The following is a 24,546-nucleotide window of genomic DNA, read 5'->3' on the forward strand; positions in this document are numbered from 1 at the left end:
CCCAAAAGCCATTGGCATCTCCCACTGTAAAGCCCACCAAGTCGATTCATCTTTTATCACACAAGGAAACTCACGAGCCGACAGAGCAGCCCGCCACGCAGCCCTAAAACCTCTCCCTGCCATACTCGTTAACACCTCCTCCTCGTCAGCAAATGAGGTCCCACAACTGTCCAATATCATACCCTATTTACACTCAGTTTTCCACCCTAACCCAGCAGCCCTCACCTCTTTCCTTAACACCTTCTTTCACCTCACCTCTTTTAACACCCAGGCATTCACACAAAAGGGCCGTCTTCCTCCCAGTTATGGTTGGATTGTCCCTTGCATCCACTTTCACCTCCCTCGGCCTGGCGGGAGGAGCTCTCGGCTACTCACTATGCGCAGTAGAAGACCTACAAAACAAAATCCAAATGGCGCTAGACACCACCTCAGAATTCATCAGGTCACTACAAAGACAAATAACTAGCTTAGCACAGGTCACCCTCCAAAACCGTAGTGCCCTAGACCTCCTAACAGCCGAAAAAGGAGGCATCTGCCTCTTCCTCCAGAAAGAATGCTGCTATTACACCAATGAATCAGGGCTCATTGAACAAAATATCAACAAACTAAACGACCTCTCCTCACAGCTTCAACGAACAAAGCCCACTCAAATTAACAGCTGGTTTCCAAACTCCCTCCTCACGTGGCTTCTTCCTATCGTTACTCCAGTCGTTCTCCTTCTCGGCTTGTGCTCCTTTCTCCCTTGCATTATAAAATTTCTTCAATCTCAATTCCAAAAAATTTCAAATCAAACCATTAACCAGTTTCTTTTACAGAGCTACAACCTCCTACCCACCGAGGACCCAGGCCTCAACAACCCAAGCCTTACTGCCTCCTAAATCTTCTCGCCCCATTTTTCATTACAGATATGGCTTTCAGGCCTTATTACCTCCAACTCAGGTTTTCAGCGTTCCTTGACCATCTTCTTTGTGACAAATGGCTCCTCCCTTTCCCGTGTCCACTCGACGACTGGCCGAACCAACTTGCATTCTTCTACCTCCAGGGCACCTTCCAAGACTTCCACCCCAGCGAAATTTTTTCTTTTGGCGCCTTCTTATGGGGCCTCATGTGGCTGGTCCTTTCACCCACCTCACCCAACAACGCCCCTCGAAGGCAGGAAGTAGCTAGACCTATCAACTCCACCCCTTTATCCCTTAACCAAAGAGGTGGGAATGAAAGGCTCCAGCCAGCCATATGAGGAACCTGCCCCCTCCAAAGGCTAAGAATAGGTGTGGGCCCCACCTAAAATGGCGCTCCCTCCATGGAGGCTCAGACAAGGCTTTCCAGGTTCTTCTTCCACAACAACGCCCACCGTTCCCGTACCCGCAAAAGCCCCTGCCAATCCCAAAAATGCCTCACCTGCCAACCAATAGGTAACTGACAGGTAGCTTTAAATTTCTATAAAACCGGCCACACCCCTGCCTCCACGCTGCAGCCTGATTCTCAGGTTCTGTAGCCAACGCGTTTGTCTCATTAAATCTCTTGGCTTTAACAGGTGTTGAGTCTTATTGCGCCCCACCGTCTTTCATTGAAGGTGCTGATAAATGGTTATTGAGTTGGTTAATGAATTAATGAAGTGCAATGCTACTGGAATGAAAATGTAGTGGGAAAAATACAGGTGCGATACTTTCCCCAGGAGGAGCACAGGGAATCCCTGACAAATGCCTGCCCCTGTGTCCCTATGTGATGGGAGGACAAGGGACTGGATGCCCTTTATGGGCTCCGCCCGCTGTGTATCTATGCACTTGTGACCTACAGCAGCAAATGCCCCCACAGCATAAAAGCCTCTTGCTCAGGATGACCATATCACCTATCCTCCAAACCAGGACACTTTTGTGTATAATGGCTCCAGGTGGACAGGTGTAAACCAGCCCTGCCCCTGGGCAAACCAGAAGGTGTGGTCCCCAGCACCTGCTACCAGGAGCCCTCCTTTAACTGAGCAGAAAGCCCAGTGGGGAATGCGAGTGGGCTGCTCCATCTGGCTGAGCCTTTGGTTGGAGCCACGTTCGCTTTCAGACAATAAACTCAGGGTATGGGGACTGTTCTCTCCATCCTCTCCGTCTCACTCCTTGATGTGAGACCACCAGGCACAGAGTAAGATCCATGAAGACTAGTGTATGGCAGAATTGGACTCTCTGTCTCCACTATGTTCTCATTCGCCCAACAGATATTCGGGAAGTGCTTAATTTGAAGTGGTCTTGTGCTGGGCCTGGGGCAACAGGCATGAGTGGAAATCATAGGGAATTCCAAATTTGGTAGAGAAGATGGACTTGTCAAAAAGGAGCCTGGAATGGAGGTTGTCATGGCCAGGAAGGCCGAACAGGGGGAGGAACAGACCATTGACGGTGGGAAGAGGGTGGTAGAGAGGGTCTCTATTCTGTTTGGCATCATCTCACCTCCTTCTGGTAACAACATCTTGATTTTCTTTCAGGGAAACACTCCTGCCTCATCCTTTGCCTGGGCGGTTTGCTCGGGGCTGATTTCACCCCTTGGGCCCAGAATGGACTTGAGGTTCAAGTCTGGCCAGTGGGAGCAACACACACTCCTGGCTGCAGGGAAGGTTTCAAGCATGGGCAGCCAACCGAGCCAGTGCATTTTGATGTTGGTATTTCTACTGAAGTGCTTAAGAAAGAGAAGCTCTCCTACTCCTGGGTACGCTAAAGCTGGTAGAAGAATAGCCCAGAGATGGGTGCGGCCATCTTGTCACAAACAGGAGAGAAACTCCCTGAGAATAAAGCAGAGCCTAGAGATGAGAAGAACTGTTGGAATAATTTGAGGGCCTGGATCCAGCCATGCCTGAAGCTGCTATTGACAGAATTCTCAGTTTACTGAGCCACTGTATTCCCTTTTCATGCTTCATTCAGACCACATTGAATTCTGTCCCTGATGATCGAAAGACTCCTGATATAAGAAGCTTCACAGAGAAGCCAGTCCTAAGGGTAGGCAGTGAATAATGGCAGAGAAAGAGGCAGGCAAGGTCTTGGGAGGGTGGTGGGGAGTCAGAGCAAAGGCTGAGATATGAAGCAGTAACCCATGTCGAGCTGCCCAGGGATCAGGGCTGGGTGCCTGGTCTGCTTTGCCTTACCCGTCTATCATGCGCCAGTCCATGGGGACAGTTGTTGGCTGATACAGTGAGTGTTACCGTCTCATTCAGGGAGGTGAAGGTGACCACAATGGAGTCCTGCCCTAGGACTGTTAGCTTCATTTGCTCATTTACCTGCAGATAAAGAAACCAGTACTCAGAGGATCTCTGCTTCTGTTGCCCCACCCATCCCTTCCCAACCCACTGGGTTGGGAAGCACTGTTCCCCGCTTTGCTTGGGCCTGAAGACTTGTAACAGCTTTCCAGTTCTTTTTTTTTTTTTGAGTTGGACTCTCACTCTGTCGCCCAGACTGGAGTGCAGTGGCCGCTCCCAGCCACTGCAGCCTCGACCTGCTGGGCTCCGGTGATCCTTCCACCTCAGCCTTCCGAGTAGCTGGAATAACAGGCATGCGCTACTACGCCCGGCTGATTTTTTGATTTACTGTAGAGATGAGGTCTCGCTGCCCAGGCGGGTCTCGAACCCGCGGGCTCAGGCAATCCACTCACCTCAGCCTCCCAAAGGCGCGGGATTACAGGCTGAGCCACCGAGCCCGGCTAGCTTTCCAGTTCTTATGTTGGAATTTGGCTTTCATGGAGAAGACAGAAGAATGCTGGTCTCCCTTTAGGGGATTAGCTAAAGAGGTAACTGATGCCTCCTCCCCCTGCTCCTTCCTTCTTCAGGCCAAGCAGGGAACCCACTGTTAAAGAGACACAGGTGCTGGGCAAGTGACTCAGCTTCAGGCCCGGCGAGGCTGGGTTGGGGCTGCAGCTTGGATCAGTAGCCAGCCCTTTATCCCTGTGTCCTGTGTGTCCACTCGGGCATCAGGTCTGACTATGAGTCTTGTCCTGCAGCGGGTGGGAAGAAGACCACACGGCAGAAAGCACCAGAAAGCCCTCTGAAGGTGGACAGGCCAATGGCAAAGAGGACCCAGAAGGGCCTGAGCCACACATGCTCAGTCCCTTCCCCTAAAGTCACCAAATATGTCACTACTCTTCCCCTGAGGAGCAGCCAAAGATAGATGGCAAGGGGGTGGAGCTCCTCTTTCACCAGTTCTAAAAGACTGGGATTTCCTCTTTAGCAGACCCAGATAAGACCCAGGGTGGATGAGTTACCCTTATAGCAACTCACTCGCTACTTAGGTCTGCCTCCTGTGAGCAAGCCATTGAGACCCTCTGAATCTCAAATTCTTCAACATGAAATGGTTGAAAGACAATTACCAGGTTCAAATGAGATTAAAATGATGGAAGTGGCACGCAGGCCATTAAGGCCCATGACCAACATGAGCAGATATGGTCAGAACGTAGCAGAACAACTCACAGTTGAGGCCACTGAATGGTTTGCATGTGCGGGGCACCTTCCTTGAGGGCCTCAGAGTCAGTAGCTCCACAGTGCTGCACTTCTCCCAGTCCACAATGCCCCGACCCACAAATAGCCCAGGACTCCTCTGAACCAAGAAAGCACTCCATTTTGTTTCTTCCATTTCCTTCTACTATTCAAGTTGTTGGCCCTGGAGTCTACCCTCAACTTGCTCACGATGCAGTCTATTCCTCATACTGCAGTCTGGAGGCTGGTCCCTTCCAGCATCCTGAAAGCACTGAACCATGACTTGCCAAGTCTTCTGACATCTTCAAACTTGTTGATCCCACTCACTTACGAGAAACCCTCCCCTCTCTTGTCCTTCTAGGGAGAGGCAGCCGAAATCCACAGTTGGGAACTCCAGCTCGGCATCTGGACAGGGATTGAATCCCAATATCTCCACTGACCAGTTGGGCAATTTTAAGCAAACTGGGTTCACTCCTCTGAGCCTGAGGACGATAATAGAATCCTTCTCCTAGGGCACTGAGCAGATTTCACAGACTAAAACATGCATACGGCTTAGTATGGAACAGTTGGTATTCATTGTCCCCACTCCCTGGGTGGTTTCTTTCTCTCCTCCAATGCCCTAAGTACAGCTGCTCTACAAATTCAGCCATGACTCATCTTCTTGAGAATTCATTAGCCAGCCTGTCATAGAAGAAGGGACCCCAAAAACCCCAAAGTTATCTTTTGGAGAGCAGGCCCCTTGTAGTGCAGGCTTCCCCTGCTAGGTAGGTGTCCTAGGAACCCATCAGCATCAGTGGACCAGCTAGCATTGTTGTGAGAGGCTGAGTTCAGCTTCAGTGAATTTTTTGGAAGATTCTTTCGATGCATTTGCCCATTTCAAGATGGGTGATTTATGAGTTCACCCGCCCACAGTGCACTGAGTGTTCAAAAATGGCAAGACCCCCCCATGCCCCCACCCTCCCTATTTACCTGATTCCTCCCCTAGAGATCTTTTTTTGTTTTCCCTGACGAAAACAGTCCTCAGAGGGAAACGTTTTGCCGATGTGGAAGGGATGAAACAAAAAAACCCTGGCAGGAATACTGAAAGGCATCACAATTGATGAGTTCAAAAACTGTTTTGTCCAGTGGAAAAAGCATCTCAATAGGTGTATTGCATCAAATGGAAAGTACTTTGAAGGTGACTGAAGTTTAAATATGTAAGAATAAATACACAATTTTTCATTAATAAATTCCAGTTTGTTTTGTGGGGTGCCCCCCTGTATCTTATTTACTCTCCCTAATCTCTCACCTTCGGTCAGGATCCATGTCACAATAGCCCAGAGAGATATGGCCACAGAGACAAATCAGCATGTCTAAAACCATACTGGTCAGTGATTCTCTCAGAAACATCTCTGTTTCCACCCAGACACAGTCTCCTTCATGGAGTCATCTACAGTTTCCATGGAGTCATGTACAATTTCACCTACAATTATCCTCTCACCTATGCCACACAGTCCATGCTGGAACTACACTAAGCTCTATTGCTGATATGACCATTTAAAAAAAATATTGCCACTATTTTTAATCATGATTAATCTAGTAGTAATTCCCAAACTAGTCTCTCCACTAGCCCATCCACTGGTATCTTTCTCTCCAGTCAACCTTCCACACATATGCTGGACTAAGCATTCTAGCTGTCAGTTTATAATTTAACCAACTAGTTTTTCTTCCAGTATAGCTGAATCAACTTCTAACAGGCTGACCTTTCCACAGATATCTAAAAGTTTGAAAAAAAATTTGTTTTAACTACCCAAAGGTTATGAAGAATGAACAAAAGCAGGTGGATTTTGAAGAGGAGTCAAAACTTAAAAGAAAGGACAAACATGGGATAAGTTTTTACTTTATAACTTTGGTCTGAAGGCAGGTCATGGTCATGGCCAAACTTCACCATCTTTCTGGACTGAAGAACCCAGAGGAGAAGGCCTGGGGCAACCACAGTTACAGGAAAGTGTGGAAAGAATTCTAAAAGAGCCAGAGCCAGAGAAGAAAAGCCCAGAATTCTGTGTATAAACTGTCCACATATCAACCGACCTCTGAACCATGCATGAACAGGACAGACTCAAAATAGCTTACAGTAGGAGAAACAAAAAAGTGAACTGAAATTTGAGCTGCTGTCCACTGTAGGTGAAACAATGTTTGTGGTTTGGGTCTAACCAAGTTCATTGCTTGTTAGGACAAGACTATCAATACTCTTCAGAGATATGCAACAGAATTCAGAGACTTCACAATATAACATTTACACTGTCAGGCTACAATCCAAAATTCCTCAAAATGTGAGGAACCAGTGAAGTGTGAGACATTCTCAAAGCAATAGATAATCAATGTAGGCCAACCCTGTCTGATATGACCCAGACATTGAAATTTTTAGACAAGGCCTCCAAAGCAGTTAATTTAACTATACTCAATGACATAAAGGAAAATATACTTATAATTAGCTATCAAATAGGGAATCTCAGCAGAGAAATAGAAAATATAAAAACAATGAAATGGAAATTCTAGGACTGAAAACATGTAATACCTGAAGTTTTAAAATTTTACAGAATTAGCATAATAATAGAATGGAGATGACAGAATGGAGATGACAGAATAAAGTTAGTGAACTTGGAGATAAAAGGGAAATTATCTTACTTGAAAAGTAAAGAGAAAAGAAATTGGACAATAACATAGCAGAGATTCAGGAACCTACCTCTGGGACAATATCAAAAGGTCTGAAATACATATAATTATAGTCTCATAAGAAAAGGAGAGCGATTGGAGCGCAGGTTTTGTTTTTGCTAAAGAAGATTTAGAATATTGCCCAAATTTGGTGAAATGAATTTACAGATTCAAGAAGCTCAGTAAACCCCAAACAGAATAAATATGAAGAAAACCACACCTAGACACATTATAGTCAAACCTAGAAAACCAAAGAAAAGAAACAATCTTGCAAGCTGCAAAGAAAATTAACAGTGATTTGAACAATTACAGATCTCGTAAACTATGGGAGACAGCCACATTGAAGCAACATCTTTAAAATAATGAAAGAAAAAAATCAGCCCAGAGTTCATATTCAGCAAAAATATCCTTTAATAAAGAGATAATTCTCATGAAAGAAAACAAAATATGTTGCTAGCAGATACGTATTTCAAGAGATGTCAGAGGAAGTTCTTGAGCCTGAATAGAAATGATATCAGAGTGAAACTTGGCTTTTCCTGGAGGAATTTATTACAGCATGCAAACTCCTCAGACAACACCTCTTGCCTCTACCCTGCACTGTATATTCTCTTGCCCCACTTGCCTTCCACAAGAAGCACTGTGGCCTCATAGGATGCCTTACTTAGCCCCAGCTCCAGCCTTTATGGATGATGCTCCTTCTTTTTTTATTTTATTTTATTTATTTAATTTTATTTATTTATTTATTTATTTTTTGAGTTGGAGTCTCACTCTGTCGCCCAGACTGGAGTGCAGTGGCCACTCCCGGGCCCCGCAGCCTTGACTTGCTGGGCTCCAGCAATCCTTCCACCTCAGTCTTCTGAGTAGCCGAATTACAGGCATGCGCTACCACACCCGGCTGATTTTTTTATTTATTGTAGAGATGAGGTCTCGCTGCCCAGGTGGGTCTCGAACCCGCGGGCTCAGGCAATCCACTCACCTCAGCCTCCCAAGGTGCAGGATTACAGGCTGAGCCACCAAGCCCGCTTGATGATGCCCCTTCTACCCAGAAGGCTCTTCCTTCCTCCTCCTCTCTATTTATGTGAGGCCATACACACGTACCCCATGCTGCAGCTCAAGGGCTCCTTCTCTGCCAGGCCACTCCTCACTGCACAGGCCTATGTTGTGCATTTCTGTAGGCAGCTCCAGGGACCGTAACAATGAATTGAAGTACATTGCTAACACTTCAGTGATGTCAAAGACCGTGCCCTCGATTACCTCACTGAGCTCTCATGTAAGTAGTGTGAGGGAGGCGGTTTGGTGTGGCAGGTGTGGTAGCCCATCATGTACAGATGAGACAACTGAGACTCAGAGAAGCTGAGTGATTTTCACAAACCCCTGCAGCCAGAGTCTGGCAAAGCGGACACTCATGCTTAGTGCCTCAGACTCTCTTCCCAGTTCTCTAATCACTGGACTACACTAGCACACAACTTATGACGCCTGCCTTCGAGGGATCTATAATCTACTTGGGTTATAAACTTCTCCTACAGCTATGAAAAGTTAAACATTAAGACACAACACAATACACCCCTGGACTGGGGAATCTCAGACCTGGCCAAGCCTCAGGAATATTTGTGAAAACTACAGAAATCAAACTGTCAGGGGAGGGGGCTGGGATAGGCCGTTGAGGGAAACTGCTAGGGGAGGGAGGGGCATACCTCATCAACAAGGGTATGTGCATAATCAACGCTTGCATACCTAACCCTGAATCATACCCCACTTCTTTATACTTTAAAAAATAAGAAGAAGAAAACTACCGAAATCCAAAACTCTTAACAGACCAACTGAATCAGGGTCTCTCTGGGGCTGTGCCTAGAATCTGTATTTTATAAAAAGCCCCAGAGGTGCTTCTGATATGCAGCCAGAGCTGAGAATTTCTCTGTTACCTGAATCATTACCAAAGGACTAATCCAAACTGTGGACACTGTTTGAGAGAAGGGGTGTGGGCTGGGGTGCCACGAAGAGGGGGATTCTGGGCAGGGCTTGGAAAGAATTTGGAAAGACATTTGGGCAGGCAGAAAAGGAAGAGGCGCATTTCAGGCCAAGGGGGTAGGAAAGGTGAGACGTGTTCGAGGGATTCAATATTTCTGAGCAGAGGTGTGATCTCAAGGAATCGGAGGATGAGGAGGAGAACTGGTGGCCAGTGTGAGGGTGAACTGAGAGGGTGAGAGACAGGAGACGGGGCAGGGCGCTGGAGCTCCACCACCACTCTCGGCATTGACAGCCCTTACCCTGAGGCTCTTGACCTCAGATGAGCTTGGTTGGATTCTAGGCACTGTGATCTTTCTCTGAAGCTGGACGCTGTGAGCCTGCCCCCTTGTAGTTCCTATCCTTGTCCATCCTGTGTTCTTATCATTCTCTTAGACTTCTGGGTTCCTTGAAGGTTTTGTTTATCTTTCTATCCCCTGACCCGTGATTCTCAACCAGGGGCGAGTTTGCTCCTCAGAGGCCACATAGGGTGATACCTGGAGATATTTTTGGCTGTCATGACTGGGGGAAGAGTCCTACAGGCATCTAGTGGGAGGCTGCGAAACACCCTACAAGACACTGTTATGCCAAAGAAGTATCCATCCCAGAATGTCTCAGTGAGGAACTCTACCCTAGATATAGTGACAAGCCCACTTAATTGCTTTATTAATAAATTTATTGAGCTATTATCTATTAATAATCCAGCACTATTTATTATTTAATAAGTGTTTGATAAATGACTATCTGACAGCCAAATGAATGACAAAAAGGTTTGTGTCTATCAGTCACCTTTGACTTCCAGATTTTTTAAATTTCATGGATAATAAAGTTATAAAAACAAAAACTGGGGAGATCAATATAGAATTGCTAACTTTTATTATTGCCGCATATAGGCATTAAAGTAAGGCTATCAGCTACTACAACTGTTACTTCATAAAATAAAAATCATCCTAACAATACAAATATAATAATATCATTAATAAAAATTAAATAGGAAAGATAGGTATTATCAAGAAAAGTTAGTATAGCAGCCAACAGTTGCTATAGGAAGGTGAAAAGCTTACTTCAGCCAACCTGGACCACCACCCACCAACTTGGAAACCTCTGAACAAGATCGCAAGCTCCTTGAGGGCAGGGCTCCTATCTTACAGGCAGTCCTTTGGCTCTTAATGCTAGGCAGCCCACAGGAGGCGACCAAGGACCTCCCTTGGCAGGGGTGCTCACTGCCACCCCACCTGTGCTGCTCACCCCTACCTTGTATTCCAGGGAAAGCAAAGTATCCGTCTTGGAAGTCCAGCTCCACTTGTGCACTACATAACCCTTCTGGTCATTGGTTGTCCCGCCTTCCTCATCCAAGACCAAGACGTATGGGCAGCTAGAAGAGACACAGAAGTGAGTAGCTACTGACCAGCTCCTGAAAGAAGCCATCACCACTACAGGCTGGGGGAGGCAGGTCTGTGAGTCCCTGTCCAGGCTGGAGGAAAAGCGGGGTCCTGCAGGAAGCCTCACTTTCCCTACCTGCTATGATCTGAGGCCACTGAACACCTGTTGATGCCACCAGAGAAACCTGTGGGAAAGGGCTGGTCTGAGGGAGACAACAGAGGTTCAGACCAAAACCAAGAGGGGAAGAAATGGAATTTGTGCTTTGTTGCCTAGGAGCTTGAGCATACAATATAACAGGCACCAAATGGCAACCAGAACATACATAACACAAAAGTAAGTCAATTCTTCCGAGAACAGTTCATTTTTTTTTTTTGAGTTGGAGTCTCACTCTGTCACCCAGACTGGAGTGCAGTGGCCGCTCCTGGCCACCGCAGCCTCAACCTGCTGGGCTCCGGCGATCCTTCCGCCTCAGCCTTCCAAGTAGCTGGAACTACAGGCATGCGCTACCACGCCTGGCTAATTTTTGATTTATTGTAGAGATGAGGTCTCGCCAAGTTGCCCAGGCGGGTCTTGAACCCACGGGCTCAGGCAATCCACTCGCCTCAGCCTCCCAAAGGCATAGGATTACAGGCTGAGCCACCGAGCCCGGCTTCCGAGAGCAGTTCTTTAGGAAAAGCCAGACCAAATCAACTCTGGCAAGCAAGAATATGTTCTTCCCTTAAGAGACCTCACCAAAGTGGTGTTCATGTCACTTCTTTACCCATTCCTGGCATAATTTTCTTCACTGAATAATTCTTCCATGAATCTAACCAACAATAAAGAGCTTAGTGCTCTGGGGTGCCAAGTGGAGTATGACTTGGGGAGTTGTTCTTCTGATTGACTGTGACATGTATACAGCAAGCAAGGGCCAAGTCTCAAAGTACCTGCGTCCCTGCAGGTAATGCCTCAGCCCTGCCTCAGTGCCTTCCTAGACCTCTGGACGCTGCCTGGCCCCTTCTTTAACCAGAGGCTCACAGTCACCATGCCAGCCCTCCCTTTCATTACCCCCAGAGAGAATTCCATGATACTAGGGTTCCCCAATCCACTTACCAGGTTTTTAGGTTGTAGTGAACACAGCCCTGGCCTTCAGCATTGAACAGGGCCAGGAAGGAGAAGCCAGGCGTGTCATTAAAGAGGCAGGTGATGGCTCTCCCTCTGCAGCATGTAGGGATCTGACACATAGCGATGTTTCCAGAGGGATAGCTGGCGGAAATAGTCAAGTAGAACTAACAGAAAACTCTCCCAGTTCTGCTCTCAGGCACCCCATAGAAGCATGTCTACATGTCAGAGTGTTAGCTATTTGGTGCATCATTCCCCACCTTCAAAGACCCACCCTATATTTTACATAAGTAACAATTAAGTAATTATGGAACCATGCCCTGCTTGCTTTCCTGTGTCTTTTTTCTATTCCTCACAATCATAGATAGACGGCATTATCTTCATCTCACAAATGAGCAGGTTTCCCTGGGTCTAACGGGTTTTCTGGGACAAGAAACTTTCCATGTAAAACAAAACAAAAACAAAAAACACAAAAACCAGGCAACCAGGCAACCATAATTTGATCACTTTGAAAATGAGGAATCCAAGATATAGAAGATGATCTACCCTTGTGTGTCAATCACAAGAAAGTGGCACACAAGGAAATTGATCCTTGTGTGTCAGTCACAAGGAAGTGGCAGAACCTAGATTTGATCTCTGAGGCCAGCAATATTTCTAATGCCCTCAGGCTGTCTCCTCTTCTGACCAATCTAGTAAGGCAGGTAATATCTTCTTGTACATTTGTTAGTAGAGAGGCCCCAAGAAGCACTGGTCCTGACTAAGGGGACATGGTGTTGGCAGCTACTGTCTTATGTACAGGAATTTCAGAAGTAATACCTAGACAGAAGCAACGTTTAACACTGGGATCTACCCTCCTAAATCTTTCCTCCTAGCTGAAACAAAGAAATTAATGGATAGAAACCATTAAAAGTCACCTAATATAAATCATGGAGCTAAATACTACAATAATTAAAATGAAAAATTTACTAGACAGGCTCAACAGTAGATTAGAGCAGTAGAAGAAAGAATCAGTATGCTTGAAGATTGGTCAGTTGAAATTATCCACTCTGTGAATCAGAAAGAAAGAATATTGAAGAAAAATGAATAGAGCTTCAGAAACCCGTGACCATCAAGCATACCAACATATATATAGCAGTAGTCCCAAATGGAGACAGTGAGGCAGAAATAATAGCTGAAGAAACATAGCCGAAAACTCTCCAAATCTGATGAAAAACAAGAATTTATATGATCAAGAAGCTCAACAAACTCCAAATAGGATAAAGATACTCACATTGAGACATTAAAATCAAACTGTCAAAAGACAAAGAGACCATTCTGAAAGTAACAAGAAAGAAGAGAGATTCATCATATAAAAAGGATTCTCAATAAGATTAATGGCTGATTTATCATCAGATACCAAGTAAGTCAGAAGGCAGTGAGATTATTTAAAGAGCTCAAAGAAAAAAACAATAAAATTGTCAACCAAAAATTCTATATCAAGCAAAATTATCCTTCAAAAATGAAGGAGAAAGACATTCCCAGATAAACAAATACTGAGGGAGTTCATCACTAGTAGACCTGCCCTATAAGAAAAACTGAAGGAAATCATTCAGGCTGAAATGAAAGGACACTAGACAGTAATTCAAAGCCATACAAAGAAAAAAAGAACACTGGTTAAAAAGTAACTGTGTAAGTAAACATAAAATCCAGTATTATTGTATTTTCAGTCCATAATTTTTTTCTTTTTTTCTATATGATTCAAAAGGCAAATATGCAAAACAATATTTGCAAATCTATGTTAAGGGATGCACAATATAAATATAAAATGTAATTTCTAATAACAACATAAAGGGGGAAGGCTGGAGCCATATGGGAGCACGGTTTTGTATACTATTAAGGCCAAGTTAAATCAAACTAATTTGTTAATTGTAATACCTGGGTATATTCGTTTTCTAGGGCTGCCATAACAAAGTATCACAGAGTGGGTGGCTAACAGTGTATTTATAATCTCACAGTTCTGGAGGCCAAAAGTCCAAAATCAAGGTATCAAAAGGACCATACGGTTAGAGGCTCTACAGAAGAATCCTATCTTGTCCCTTATAGTTTCTGATGGTTCTCAGAAATCTTTGACATTTCTTGGCTTACAGATGAGTCGTTCCAGTCTTGCCTCAGTCATCACATGGCCTTCTTCCCTGTGTGTGTGTTTTCTCTTCTTATAAGGACACCAGCCATTGCACTAGGGCCCTCCCTAACAATATGACTGCATCTTAATAATTACATCTGAAAAGATCCTATTTCCAAATATGATAATATTTCTGAGGTCCCAGATGGACATGAATTTTAGTGGACACTATTCAACCCCATTATACCAAGGCAACCACTAAGAAAATAAAAATTTGTAGAAAAGGACATGAGAAGTAAATCAAAATGGTATGCTTGGAAAACCCAGACACACAAAGAAGCAGTAATAGAGGAACTGGGAAACATAATATAAGATATACAAATAGATAGCAAATAGAAAAATAGAATAATTAAGTCCTCCCACATCAGCAATTATTTTAAACAGAAATGATTTAAAAGGGCAGAAAGAATTTTAAAAACCTGAAACATGATTCAGCTATATGCTGTGCAATAAGAGGTTCACTTTAGAGCCAAAGATACAGCTTGATTGGACATGAAATGATGAAAAAAGAAATTCTATGCTGATAGCAACCAAAAAAGAGCAGGGGTTTTTATACTAATATTACATAAATGCATATTAAGTTAAACATTTTTACAAGCTACCAAGAACAACATTACATGTTGAGAAAAGGATAAACAACGCAGGAATATATAACAATCATAGATATACAAACTTCTAATGACAGAGCCTCAAGATATATAAAGCAACGATTGACAGAATTGTTGGATATTTCATTACCTCATGTTCAATAATGAACAACTAGACAGAAAATCAATAAAGAAAGACAAGACTTGAACAACACTATAAACTAACTAGGCATATACATTCTGTCCAACAGCAGCAGAATATATATTCTTCTCAAGTTTGCATAAATCATTCTCCAGTACAGACAACATGTTCGGCCTCAAAACTAGTCTCAAGCTGGGTGTGGTAGCTCATGCCTATAATCCCAGAACTTTGGAAGACGGAGGTGGGAGTATCACTTGAGGCCAGGAGTTCAAGACTAGCCTGGGCAACATGGCAAGACCCTATCTCTATCTTTAAAAGAAAAACAATTAGTCTCCATAAATCTTAAAAGATTGAGACCACAGAGAGTATATTCTTTGACTATAATGGAATGAAATTATTATAAATCACTAATGGAAGGAAATCTGGAAAATTCACAAATACATGGAAATTAAGCAACATACTCATAAACAATCAGTGGATAAAGAAGAAATCAAAAGGGAAATTACAACATACTTTGTGATAAATATAAACAAAAAGCATATCAAAACGTATGAGAGAAAATCAAAGCAGTGCTCAAGGAGAAACTTACAGCTATAAATGCTCACATTAAAAGAGAAGATCTTAAATCAATAACTCAACTTTCTACCTTAAGGAAGTTAAAAAAGAAAGAAAAAACTAAAGCAAAGATAGAAGAAGAAGAAAAAAAAAAAAGAAAGAAAGAAAGAAATGAAGACCAGAGTGGAAAAAAATAAAACAGAAAATAGAAAAGTGGAACAAACAAAACCAAAAGCTAGTTCTTTGACAAGACCAATAAAACTCACAAATCTTTAGCTAGACCGATCAAATAAAAAAGACTAAAATTTCTAAAATCAGAAATGAAAGTAGGGACTTATAGAAATAAAACAAGATTCTAGGAGAATAATATAATATAATAATATGGGCCAGACATGGTGGCTCACACCTGTAATCCCAGCACTTTGGGAGACCTAGACAGGCAGATTGCTTGTGCCCAGGAGTTCAAGACTGGCCTGGGCAACATAGCAAAATGTCGTCTCTACAAAAAATAAGAAAATTAGCCAGACATGGTGACACACACCTATAATCCCAGCTATTCAGAATGCTGAGGTGGAAGGATCACCTGAGCCCAGGAGATTAAGGCCGCCATGAGCCGTGATTGTTGTGATCATGCCACTGCACTCCAGCCTGAGTGACAGAGTAAGAACCCCCAACTCAAAGAAATAATAAATCATAATAATACGAACAGTTGTACACCAAAAAGTTAAATTACTTAGATGAAATGGACAAATTTCTAGAATCACATAAAATACCAAAAGTGACTAGAAAAGAAATAGAAAATGCAAATAGACTTATTGCAAGCAAAGGGATTAAATCTGTAGTAAAAAACAAAAACAAAAACAAAACGACCTCCCCAAAAAGAAAACCCTGCAACCAGATGGCTTCACTGGCGAATTCTACCAGACATTTAAAGAATTCAGACACTAATCTTTCTCAAGCTCTTCTAAAAAATAAAGGAGCATATTTGAATACTTCCTAACTCATTGTTATGAGGCCAGGGTTACCCTGATACAAAAGCCAGACAGAGACATCAGTAGAGAATTTCAGACCATAGGTATGCAGAATTTCTCAAGAACATACCAGCAAACCAGATTCAGCAGCATATCAAAAGGATTATATGTCATGACCAAGTAGGGTTTATCCTGGGAATGCAAGGGTGGTTCAACACACAAAAGTAAATGTAATGTGCCAAAGTAATAGAATGAGGGGAGGAAAAAATCACGAACATCTTGGCTAAGAAAAAGCATTTGACAAAATCCAACATCCTCTTATGACAAGAACACTCAACAGACTCAGAACAGAAGGGAACTCCTCAACATTAGAAAAACCATAGATGAAAACGCAATTTAAAAACTCAATCTTAATCAACTAAGAAAGACTGAAAACCTTCCCTCTAAGATCAAGAACAAGGCAAGAAGGCCTTCTTCCACCATTTCTGTTCAACAACGTACTCGAAGTTCTGGCCTTAGCAATTAGGCAACAAAAAGAAATAAAAATTCTCAAAATTAACTCTGTTTGCAGATGACATAATCTTATATGTAGAAGATCCCAAAGAATCCACACACAGAACACCTAGCATTAACAAATAAATTCAGCAAAGTTACAGATATGAGATCAATACATAAAGGTCAGTTGTCCCCCAGGAACATTTATTTAGGTATTCTTTAATTTAATTCAGTAGTATTTTGTCATTTTCAGGGTACAAGTCTTCTACCTCTTTGGTTCTTTATTCCTAAGGTTTAATCTTTTCGATGCTGTTGCAAATGCCATCATTTCCTTTTGTGCAGTGCTTTTTTGTTGTTGTACATCTAGCATTTTGTATTATTTGCTGCTAGTGTTCATGGATTTAAAAATGTAGTACTGTTAACAGCAGTACTCTACAAAGTGATCTACAGAATCAAACCAATGCCTATCTAAATCCCATTGACTTTTGTAGAAATGGGAAACCTGATCCTGTATGACATTAGAAGAGATGCCAAATAACCAAAATAATCTTGAAAAAGGAAGAAAAAGTAGGAGGACTCACACTTCCTGATTCAAAACTACAATAATCAAAACAGTGTGATACAAGCCTAATGATAGACATATATATCAATGAATTAGAATTAAGAATCCAAAATAAACCAATTGATTTTTGACAAAGATGCCAAGACAATTCAATGGGGAAAGAATAGTCTCTTTAACAAATGGTGTTGGGACAAGTAAATATCCACATGAAAAAGACCCTTATCTGGCTAGGCATGGTGGCTCACACCGGTAATCCTAACACTTTGGGAGGCTGAGGTGGGAAGATTGCTTGAGCCTAGGAGTTCAAGACTAGCCTAGGCAACATAGTGAGACCTTGTCTCCACAAAAAAAAAATCAAAAAATTTGCCAGGCATTGTGGCGCATGCCTGTAGTCTCAGATACCCGGGAGGCTGAGGCAATGGCAGAAGGATTGCCTCAGCCCAGGAGGTTGAGGCTGAGGTGAGCTGTGGTCATGCTACTGCCCTCCAGTCTTGGGTGACAGAGTGAGATCCCTGACTCAAAACAAAACAAAACAAAACAAAGAATGACCCTTATACCATATCCAAAAGTTAACTCAAAATGCAGCAAAGACCCCCCCCCCCAAGTATAAGAGCTATAACTATAAAACTGTTAGAAGAAAACACAGGGATAAGTCTTCATAACTTTGGATCTGGCAATGGTTTTTTAGATATGAAATCAAAAGCACAAGCAACAAAAGAAAGATGGAAAAAACTGAACTTCATCAAAATTAAAAACATTGCAATGGATGCTAACAAAAGAATGAAAATACATCTCACAACATGGGAAAAATATATACAAATCATGTTATAAGGATCAGTATCTAGTATCTACCTATAATATATAAAGAATATTTACAAATCACTTTTTTTTTTTGAGTTTGAGTCTCACTGCTGGAGTGCAGTGGCATGATCATGGCTACTGCCGCCTCGACCTGCCAGGTTTAGGTGATCCTTCCACCTCAGCCTCCCAGGTAGCTGGGACTACAGGTGAGTGCCACCACACCCAGCTAATTTTTTTATTTATTGTGAAGTTGAGGTCTCACCATGTTGCCGAGGTTGGTCTTGAACTCCCGGCCTCAGGCAATCCTCTCACTTTGGCCTCCCAAAGTGCTGGGATTACAGGCATGAGCCATTGTGCCCAGCCACAAATCAATTTTTTTTTTTTTTGAGTTGGAGTCTCACTCTGTCGCCCAGACTGGAGTGCAGTGGCCACTCCCGGCCACCGCAACCTCGGCCTGCTGGGCTCCGGTGATCCTTCCGCCTCAGCCTTCCAAGTAGCCGGAATTAATTACAGGCATGCGCCACCATGCCCGGCTGATTTTTTTTTAAATTTATTTATTGTAGAGATGAGGTCTCGCTGCCCAGGCGGGTCTCGAACCCACGGGCTCAGGCAATTCACCCACCTCAGCCTCCCAAAGGTGCGGGATTACAGGCTGAGCCACCGAGCCCGGCCACAAATCAATTTTTAAAAAGACAAAAAACTCAAAGGACTTGAATACATATTTCTCCAAAAGATATAGCAAAAACAAAACAAAACAAAAAACATGAAAAGATGCTCCATATCATTTGTCATTAAATATGTCAAAACCACAATGAGATCCCACTCACACCCACTAGAATGAATGAATGAAATGAACACTGAGATGGCTCTGGGATCTGGAGCCGACAAATGCAAACCAATTATGACTTAGAGCTTTTTGATATTCCCAGGCAGACATGTCTTATTCACCTGAGAGCTTTTCCCAGCAATCACTAATGAAAATAGAATGAACTGCTGAGCCCAATGTTCATGGAAGCCATGAGGCAAGGGACGTGGTTTCCAAACATCCTCTGTACTCAAGAGGGATCAGATAGCTGCACGTGTGTTTTGGCCATTTGACCACAGTAACACGAATACAATTTCTCCTTTAAGATCACTGGGTCCAATTTCCTTATCTTATAATCAGGGAACGTGAGGTACAGAGATCAAGTGACTCGCACAGGGTCACCAAAAAGAATAAGCCTAAAGTCCTGGTCTCTGTGACTCCCAGAGAGAAAATGTATTAATCGCCTAGATGTGACCACTGTCACATCTCATGAGGAACTTGAGCGCAGAAGGTGAAGCCCAGGGGTCTGAAGACTTTGCTCTCCCCAGTCCTGAGGTTACAGGAAGAGAGTTTCTTTCCAGAGTGTCACAGTGAGGAGGCAAATCGGGTGGCTCCCCTCTACCCATGCTCTGACCCAGTGACCCCAGGAGACACATATGACTTGGATATGAGATGTGGATAGGTGTTTGGGTCATTTACGGCCCATGGCTGCATGAGTCAAGCCTGCCAGTAGTAATGGACTGAAGGTTGGGAATAGTCCTCACCCAGGGGCCTCAGAATTCTGGGACAGATGAGAGAACAAAGATTTCAGCAAGCTGCGGGCCCATACCCTTATCATACACTAACCCACCTTCCTCTCTGGTCCCCCTGATAGAAATCTAATTCACAGACACAGCTTCATGAGGAACTTGGGGAGACAATCCCATCAACGCAGTGAAGAGTCAGGAAAGAAGGAGGGCACAGCCCACCACAAGCGGCGGCTGCTCTCAGAGGAGTCCGCTGCACTCAGCATCAGAGAAGACACTGGAGGCAGGGCCGAGTGGAGCGTGAGGAATGGATTCATTTACGGTTTGAGAAACCATGAGACTTCTTCGACAGGGTACTTAAATTCTGAATTCCCGGTTCAGTCAAAAGAGGTTGAACAAAGCGAGGCGGCCATTGCCGGGCAAGCCTGGTTGGACGGCGCGGCCTCTATAGAAGTAGTCAAGACAGCTCAGAGATCCATCCTCTCCTCCAAAGCAGGAAATCCCATTGTATTATTCAATGTACTCTCCATCACTCCCTACCCTGCTCTCTGCTGGAGGAAACAATCCTTAAAGGCATACAAATGGTACCTGACAGAGGATCCTAAATTGAAGCAAGGAAGCCCTGAGCCCAGGCCACAACATTAGTTGGGTCACAAAATTCCTTTCATGACACTGAGTAGGTCATGCCACCCCCTTTGGGTCTCAGTTTTCCCGTTTCAACAATGAAGGGACAGAAATAAATGATTTTGGGTCTCCCGTCCTTGACTTTTTGCTCAACTCAGACTGTGTGACCTGGAAGAAGTGTTTTGCTGCCAAATTAATTGGGCATCTGGGGTCTGATCCAGTTCTAGAACATGCTGGGGATTGGGTAACCGGACCCCGAAGGGAACACTGGGACCAGGGCAACATCCCACCCAGATGTTCTCCACAGGGAGCCCTCTCCTTGGCCCTCATCACTCATATTCAGGCTCCTTTTCCTCATCCTAGAGGAAAGTAACCCAACCAGAGCTGCTCCCTCCAGGGTATGAATGACCCATTCACGTCATCCAGTGATTCCAATGCACATAACAGATACTTGATGAACATCTGTCAATGAAGAAAGTCAGCTGGCTCAACTCTCTAAGGTGTGCACAGCCTCAGGTTTCACCCTCCAAAGAGATCTCTTTTCAAGACATAGCTTTCCTAAATCTTGAGGTCTAAAACCCAGATCCATAGACAGGCTTTGAAGGTCTGCAAACCCCCTGCAATCACAACTAATACCTTACATGCGTGTGTATATAAGTACATATTTCTAGGAAGAGAAATACCTTTCATCAGATTCTCAAAGAGAAAATGTGTCTCCTTCTGCAGCACCCACACCCCACGACTGGGACCGAGCTCCCACCAAACTCAACTCAGGCAGATGTCAGCTGCAGAAAAATTGGGGTACATGGATGGAGCATCTGGGATAAGGGCTCAGACTCTGAGGATGTGGATGGGTGAAGTGCACGAGGACCACAGGGCTCAGTCATTGAGCCAGGAACAGAGGACAAAGATTCTCACATGTGTAGGGCCTCCTAGCCCCATCCTTGCCACTAAAGATGAATGGTGTTGTCTTTAGCCTCTTTTTACCTGGGAGGTCCTCAAAGACAAGGATTAAGTCTGCACTCCCAGCCTGTGTGGCCAGGCTTCTCACAGGTAGCTGGGGTTTGGTGTGTTCATGTTGATCTGAACTGAACCAAACTTGAGGCTACTTAGTACTTCTTCCTCTGACCCTCCTGAGTCCCCAAGCTTCTCCGATCAACTGAAAAGCCCAAGTAAATCCTTAGGCTGTCAGGTCTTGGACTTCTCTGGGGCTGAGCAGCCAGAGAGATAGCGAGGCACCAGATGAAAGGATATTAAACGAAGGAGGAGCCGTCATAAAAGGTGTAATGCAACTTGATGGCCTTCCTGGGCACCTTCCACTCTTGAGAATGCTGGTGGAGAGGAAGATAGTGGACGGGAGGCTGGTGAGGGGTGGCAGTGGGAGTCTGAGGATGATGGGGACTTAGGGTGTGGGAGTCCCCTTTGAGGGCCGGCATTAGATGAGAGGATGTCTTTGCCCTGTAGTTGCGCATGATCATGGGGTAGGAGATATTCCTCCCCTTCCACGTGGCCCTCTCAGCTTCTCTGCAGGGAAGGAGACCAACATATCCTCTAACCATTCGGCTCTCGCTCACCAGGGAGGCTCTCTATAGCACCCAAGACCCCTGTCCCCCTCCCCTGTCCCAAAAGTACACATCTCCACCCCAGGCTCTCTCGTCCTCAAAGGCATGATTTGGAGGAAGAACTGGGAAGGTCCCAGTGCCCCTCTAAGAACAACCCTTGCCTGACTGCCTCCTTAGCATGGGTCTGAGGACCTACGGAGTGGGATTGCGTGCAGACGGTGAAGCTAGGGGACTGAAGACTTTGTTCACCCCAGTCCTGAGGTTACAGGAAGAGTTTCTTTCCAGAGTGTCACAATGAGGAGGCAAATCGGGTGGCTCCCCTCTACCCATGCTCTGGTCCAGTGACCCCAGGAGACACATATGACTTAGATGTGAGATATGGATAGGTGTTTGGATCCTTTATGGCCCATGGGCTAGGACCCTCCAAGAAATGTTGAATAGCTCGTTAGATCTTGTGAGACAGAATCGTCAATACATTACTCACCCATGTTGGATTTTTTCTGTGTTTGTTTTGAGAGGTTTTAATTTGTTTGTTTGTTTGTTTTTTGCAAAAGAACATCTGGCAAATTATGTTAAGAAATAAACACTCAGGGTGTAAAGGCTATATGTAATCTGTAAGGAATCATGCAAAGGGGTATCCCTAGTGAGGCAGCATGCTGTGGAAACAGAAAGCATTGCCAGGTGGGGAGAAAGAGGTCATGGCAACAAGCTGCATAAGCTTAGGCCATTCTTCAGCTACCCACCCACTTAGACTGCCTCAGTTTCTCCATCTGCCCAATGGGCATCAATCCCATCTTCCTTGTATGGTCATGGTGAGGTTGTCATCGGGAGGGCAGTGAGTAGAGAAAGACAGGAGAACAGGAGAGAGAGAGAGAGAGAGCGAGAGAGAGAGAGAGAGAGACAGAGTTTGTGTGTGTGTGTGCGTGTGTGTGTGTAGCACTGTACCTGTGGCTGTCCTGGGGAATACTGGATAACCTGCACTCCTGGCAGGGCGGCTCATATGCATTTGTGACTGTCTCCCTACACATGGACTCCTGGTTGGGCTGGGGCTTTCTGAGAACACCTTCTACCCCTGCCCAACCACCGAGGCGCTCACATGTGGCGACACATCTCCTGCAACTTCTCCCGGGCCTCAGGGCAGGGGTCATTGAGCTCGGTGCTGTCCACGGGGGTTCTCACTCCTCGCTGTGGGGCTGGCATGCTGACATCTTCTGCAGTTTTTGATTTACCTGTAGTTGGAGTAAAAAAGGTTAGGAAGGGGTTTCTGAAAACAGTTTCTCAAGACACCACGTTTCTCAAGACATCATGTTCACCTGGGGGCCAAGGGGCCAGGAAGAGCCTGAGAACACAGGGCAGGGAGAATCACTGATGCTCGCCAGGGACAGAAATCACTGGCTGTCACGTATCAAACAGAGATGCCCTTGTACCCCGGGTTCCAGGCAGGGGGAGCATTGCTGGGGCTGGGCTTTCCTGAATGCTGAAACGGGTCCCTTATGATGCTCCTGGTTAAAGACACAAAGTCTCGATTTCGTCTCAGTCGGCTCGAATACTTCTCTGATGTTGGCTAATCTTGGGTCTTCTATAGGAAATAGCGAGTACCAGCAGAGACCTGGACCAAGATGATCTGTGCCTGTGGTACTTATTTTCCTGGCTGTCTTCCATGGCAGGTGGCAGGTGGCATGAGGATGTGCCAATGTGGAGTCATGGAAGTGCTCCTCCCTGGCCGAGGATCTAGAGGTATCCATTCACTCCCTTGTGTCAGGTGCACTGAGCCTCTGCCTCCCACACAGCTGCAGCCTCAGCAGATGCAGGCCTAACTTCACCTTGAATCTGAGGATGAAACCTGGCCAGGGGCACTTTTCAGGCTCCAGCAAAAGCCTTGGGGGCCTCATAATCGAGCCATCCTCACTACTGGCCAAACCTGGGAGTTTCTGGCCAGTGCTTGGGGACCATCTCTAGTATCTGCCAACCTGAGGGGTTCCTGGTTCCTTCCCCCACATCTCCCACCACCAGGGACCAGAGGCTGTACCCTAAGCTCAAGACCAGGGCCTGAGGTCCAGCTGACTGCTGGTTGGCTACCTGGAGCATCTGCTGGCTTGAGTACAGCAGCCTCTGCTCTGACTAGAAACTGCTATTAACAGACTCCTCTCAGTTACCTTCCTAGAACCCTGGACACCTTTCAGAAATAGTTGCTGTCCCTTCAGGGACTAGGCCCAACTCCTAGAGTCACTGCTCCAAGTCTGCCTGGCACCCAAAACTGCCAACTGGTGAGGTATAATACAGCACATGGACAGGAAACAGACAGCGGCGGCTCTCAAACCCAAAGTGACTTCAAGCCAGTACGTCTCTAGAAAAAGCAGACATCTTCATAGGTGTATCAGGACAACAGGCACACACTGGAGCCTGAGCAAGCCAGGACACATGGCTAATGTACATATGAGTTATGAGGCAAGGCTAGTCACTCATGCTAGCAAGCCGGTGTGAGGCTAATTCCTCAACGGTATCGAACACCCACAGTGACTGCAGCATTGTTGAACACCCATCATAGTGTGAAGGAGGCAACACGGAGGCCATCAGGAAAAGTCGCATCTTGGTGAGGAAGCAAAGGAAAACAGTCAGGTAGACAGAGACCAGCAGACACACAGCAGGACCCCCTTGCCCTCAAGGAATCTGTTTCAAGACCAGCAGCCTGAAAACTTGGGTGGTAGTGAACCCCATGTATGCCATGTTTTTTCCTATACATGTGTGCCTATGAGAAGGTTAACTTATAAATGAGGCATAGGAAGAAATGAGCAACAATAATGCTAAAATAGGACAATTAGAATACTATGCTGTAATAAAGTTACACGAATGTGATCTCTCTCCCTCTCTCTCTCTCCCTCTCTCTCTCCCTCCCTCCCTCCCTCCCTCCC

General features: G+C 44.9%; 1 protein-coding gene across 1 annotated transcript in view; it reads right to left on the reverse strand.

The window, feature by feature from the left end:
- The window catches only part of CUNH3orf20 (chromosome unknown C3orf20 homolog), a 91,229-nt gene that overhangs the window by 58,225 nt on the left and 8,458 nt on the right, over positions 1–24,546 (reverse strand). Inside the window, exons 4-8 of the mRNA XM_021714716.1 lie at positions 22,731–22,863; positions 21,327–21,596; positions 11,615–11,767; positions 10,397–10,517; positions 3,125–3,256 (exon numbers count right to left, since the gene is read on the reverse strand). Of these exons, the coding sequence (XP_021570391.1) occupies positions 3,125–3,256; positions 10,397–10,517; positions 11,615–11,767; positions 21,327–21,596; positions 22,731–22,863 (809 nt within the window). The remainder of the gene's footprint in view (positions 1–3,124; positions 3,257–10,396; positions 10,518–11,614; positions 11,768–21,326; positions 21,597–22,730; positions 22,864–24,546) is intronic.

The sequence above is a fragment of the Carlito syrichta genome, unplaced genomic scaffold (assembly GCF_000164805.1).
Source record: "Carlito syrichta isolate Samal-C Ts95f unplaced genomic scaffold, Tarsius_syrichta-2.0.1 Scaffold305726, whole genome shotgun sequence".
NCBI lineage: Eukaryota > Metazoa > Chordata > Mammalia > Primates > Tarsiidae > Carlito > Carlito syrichta.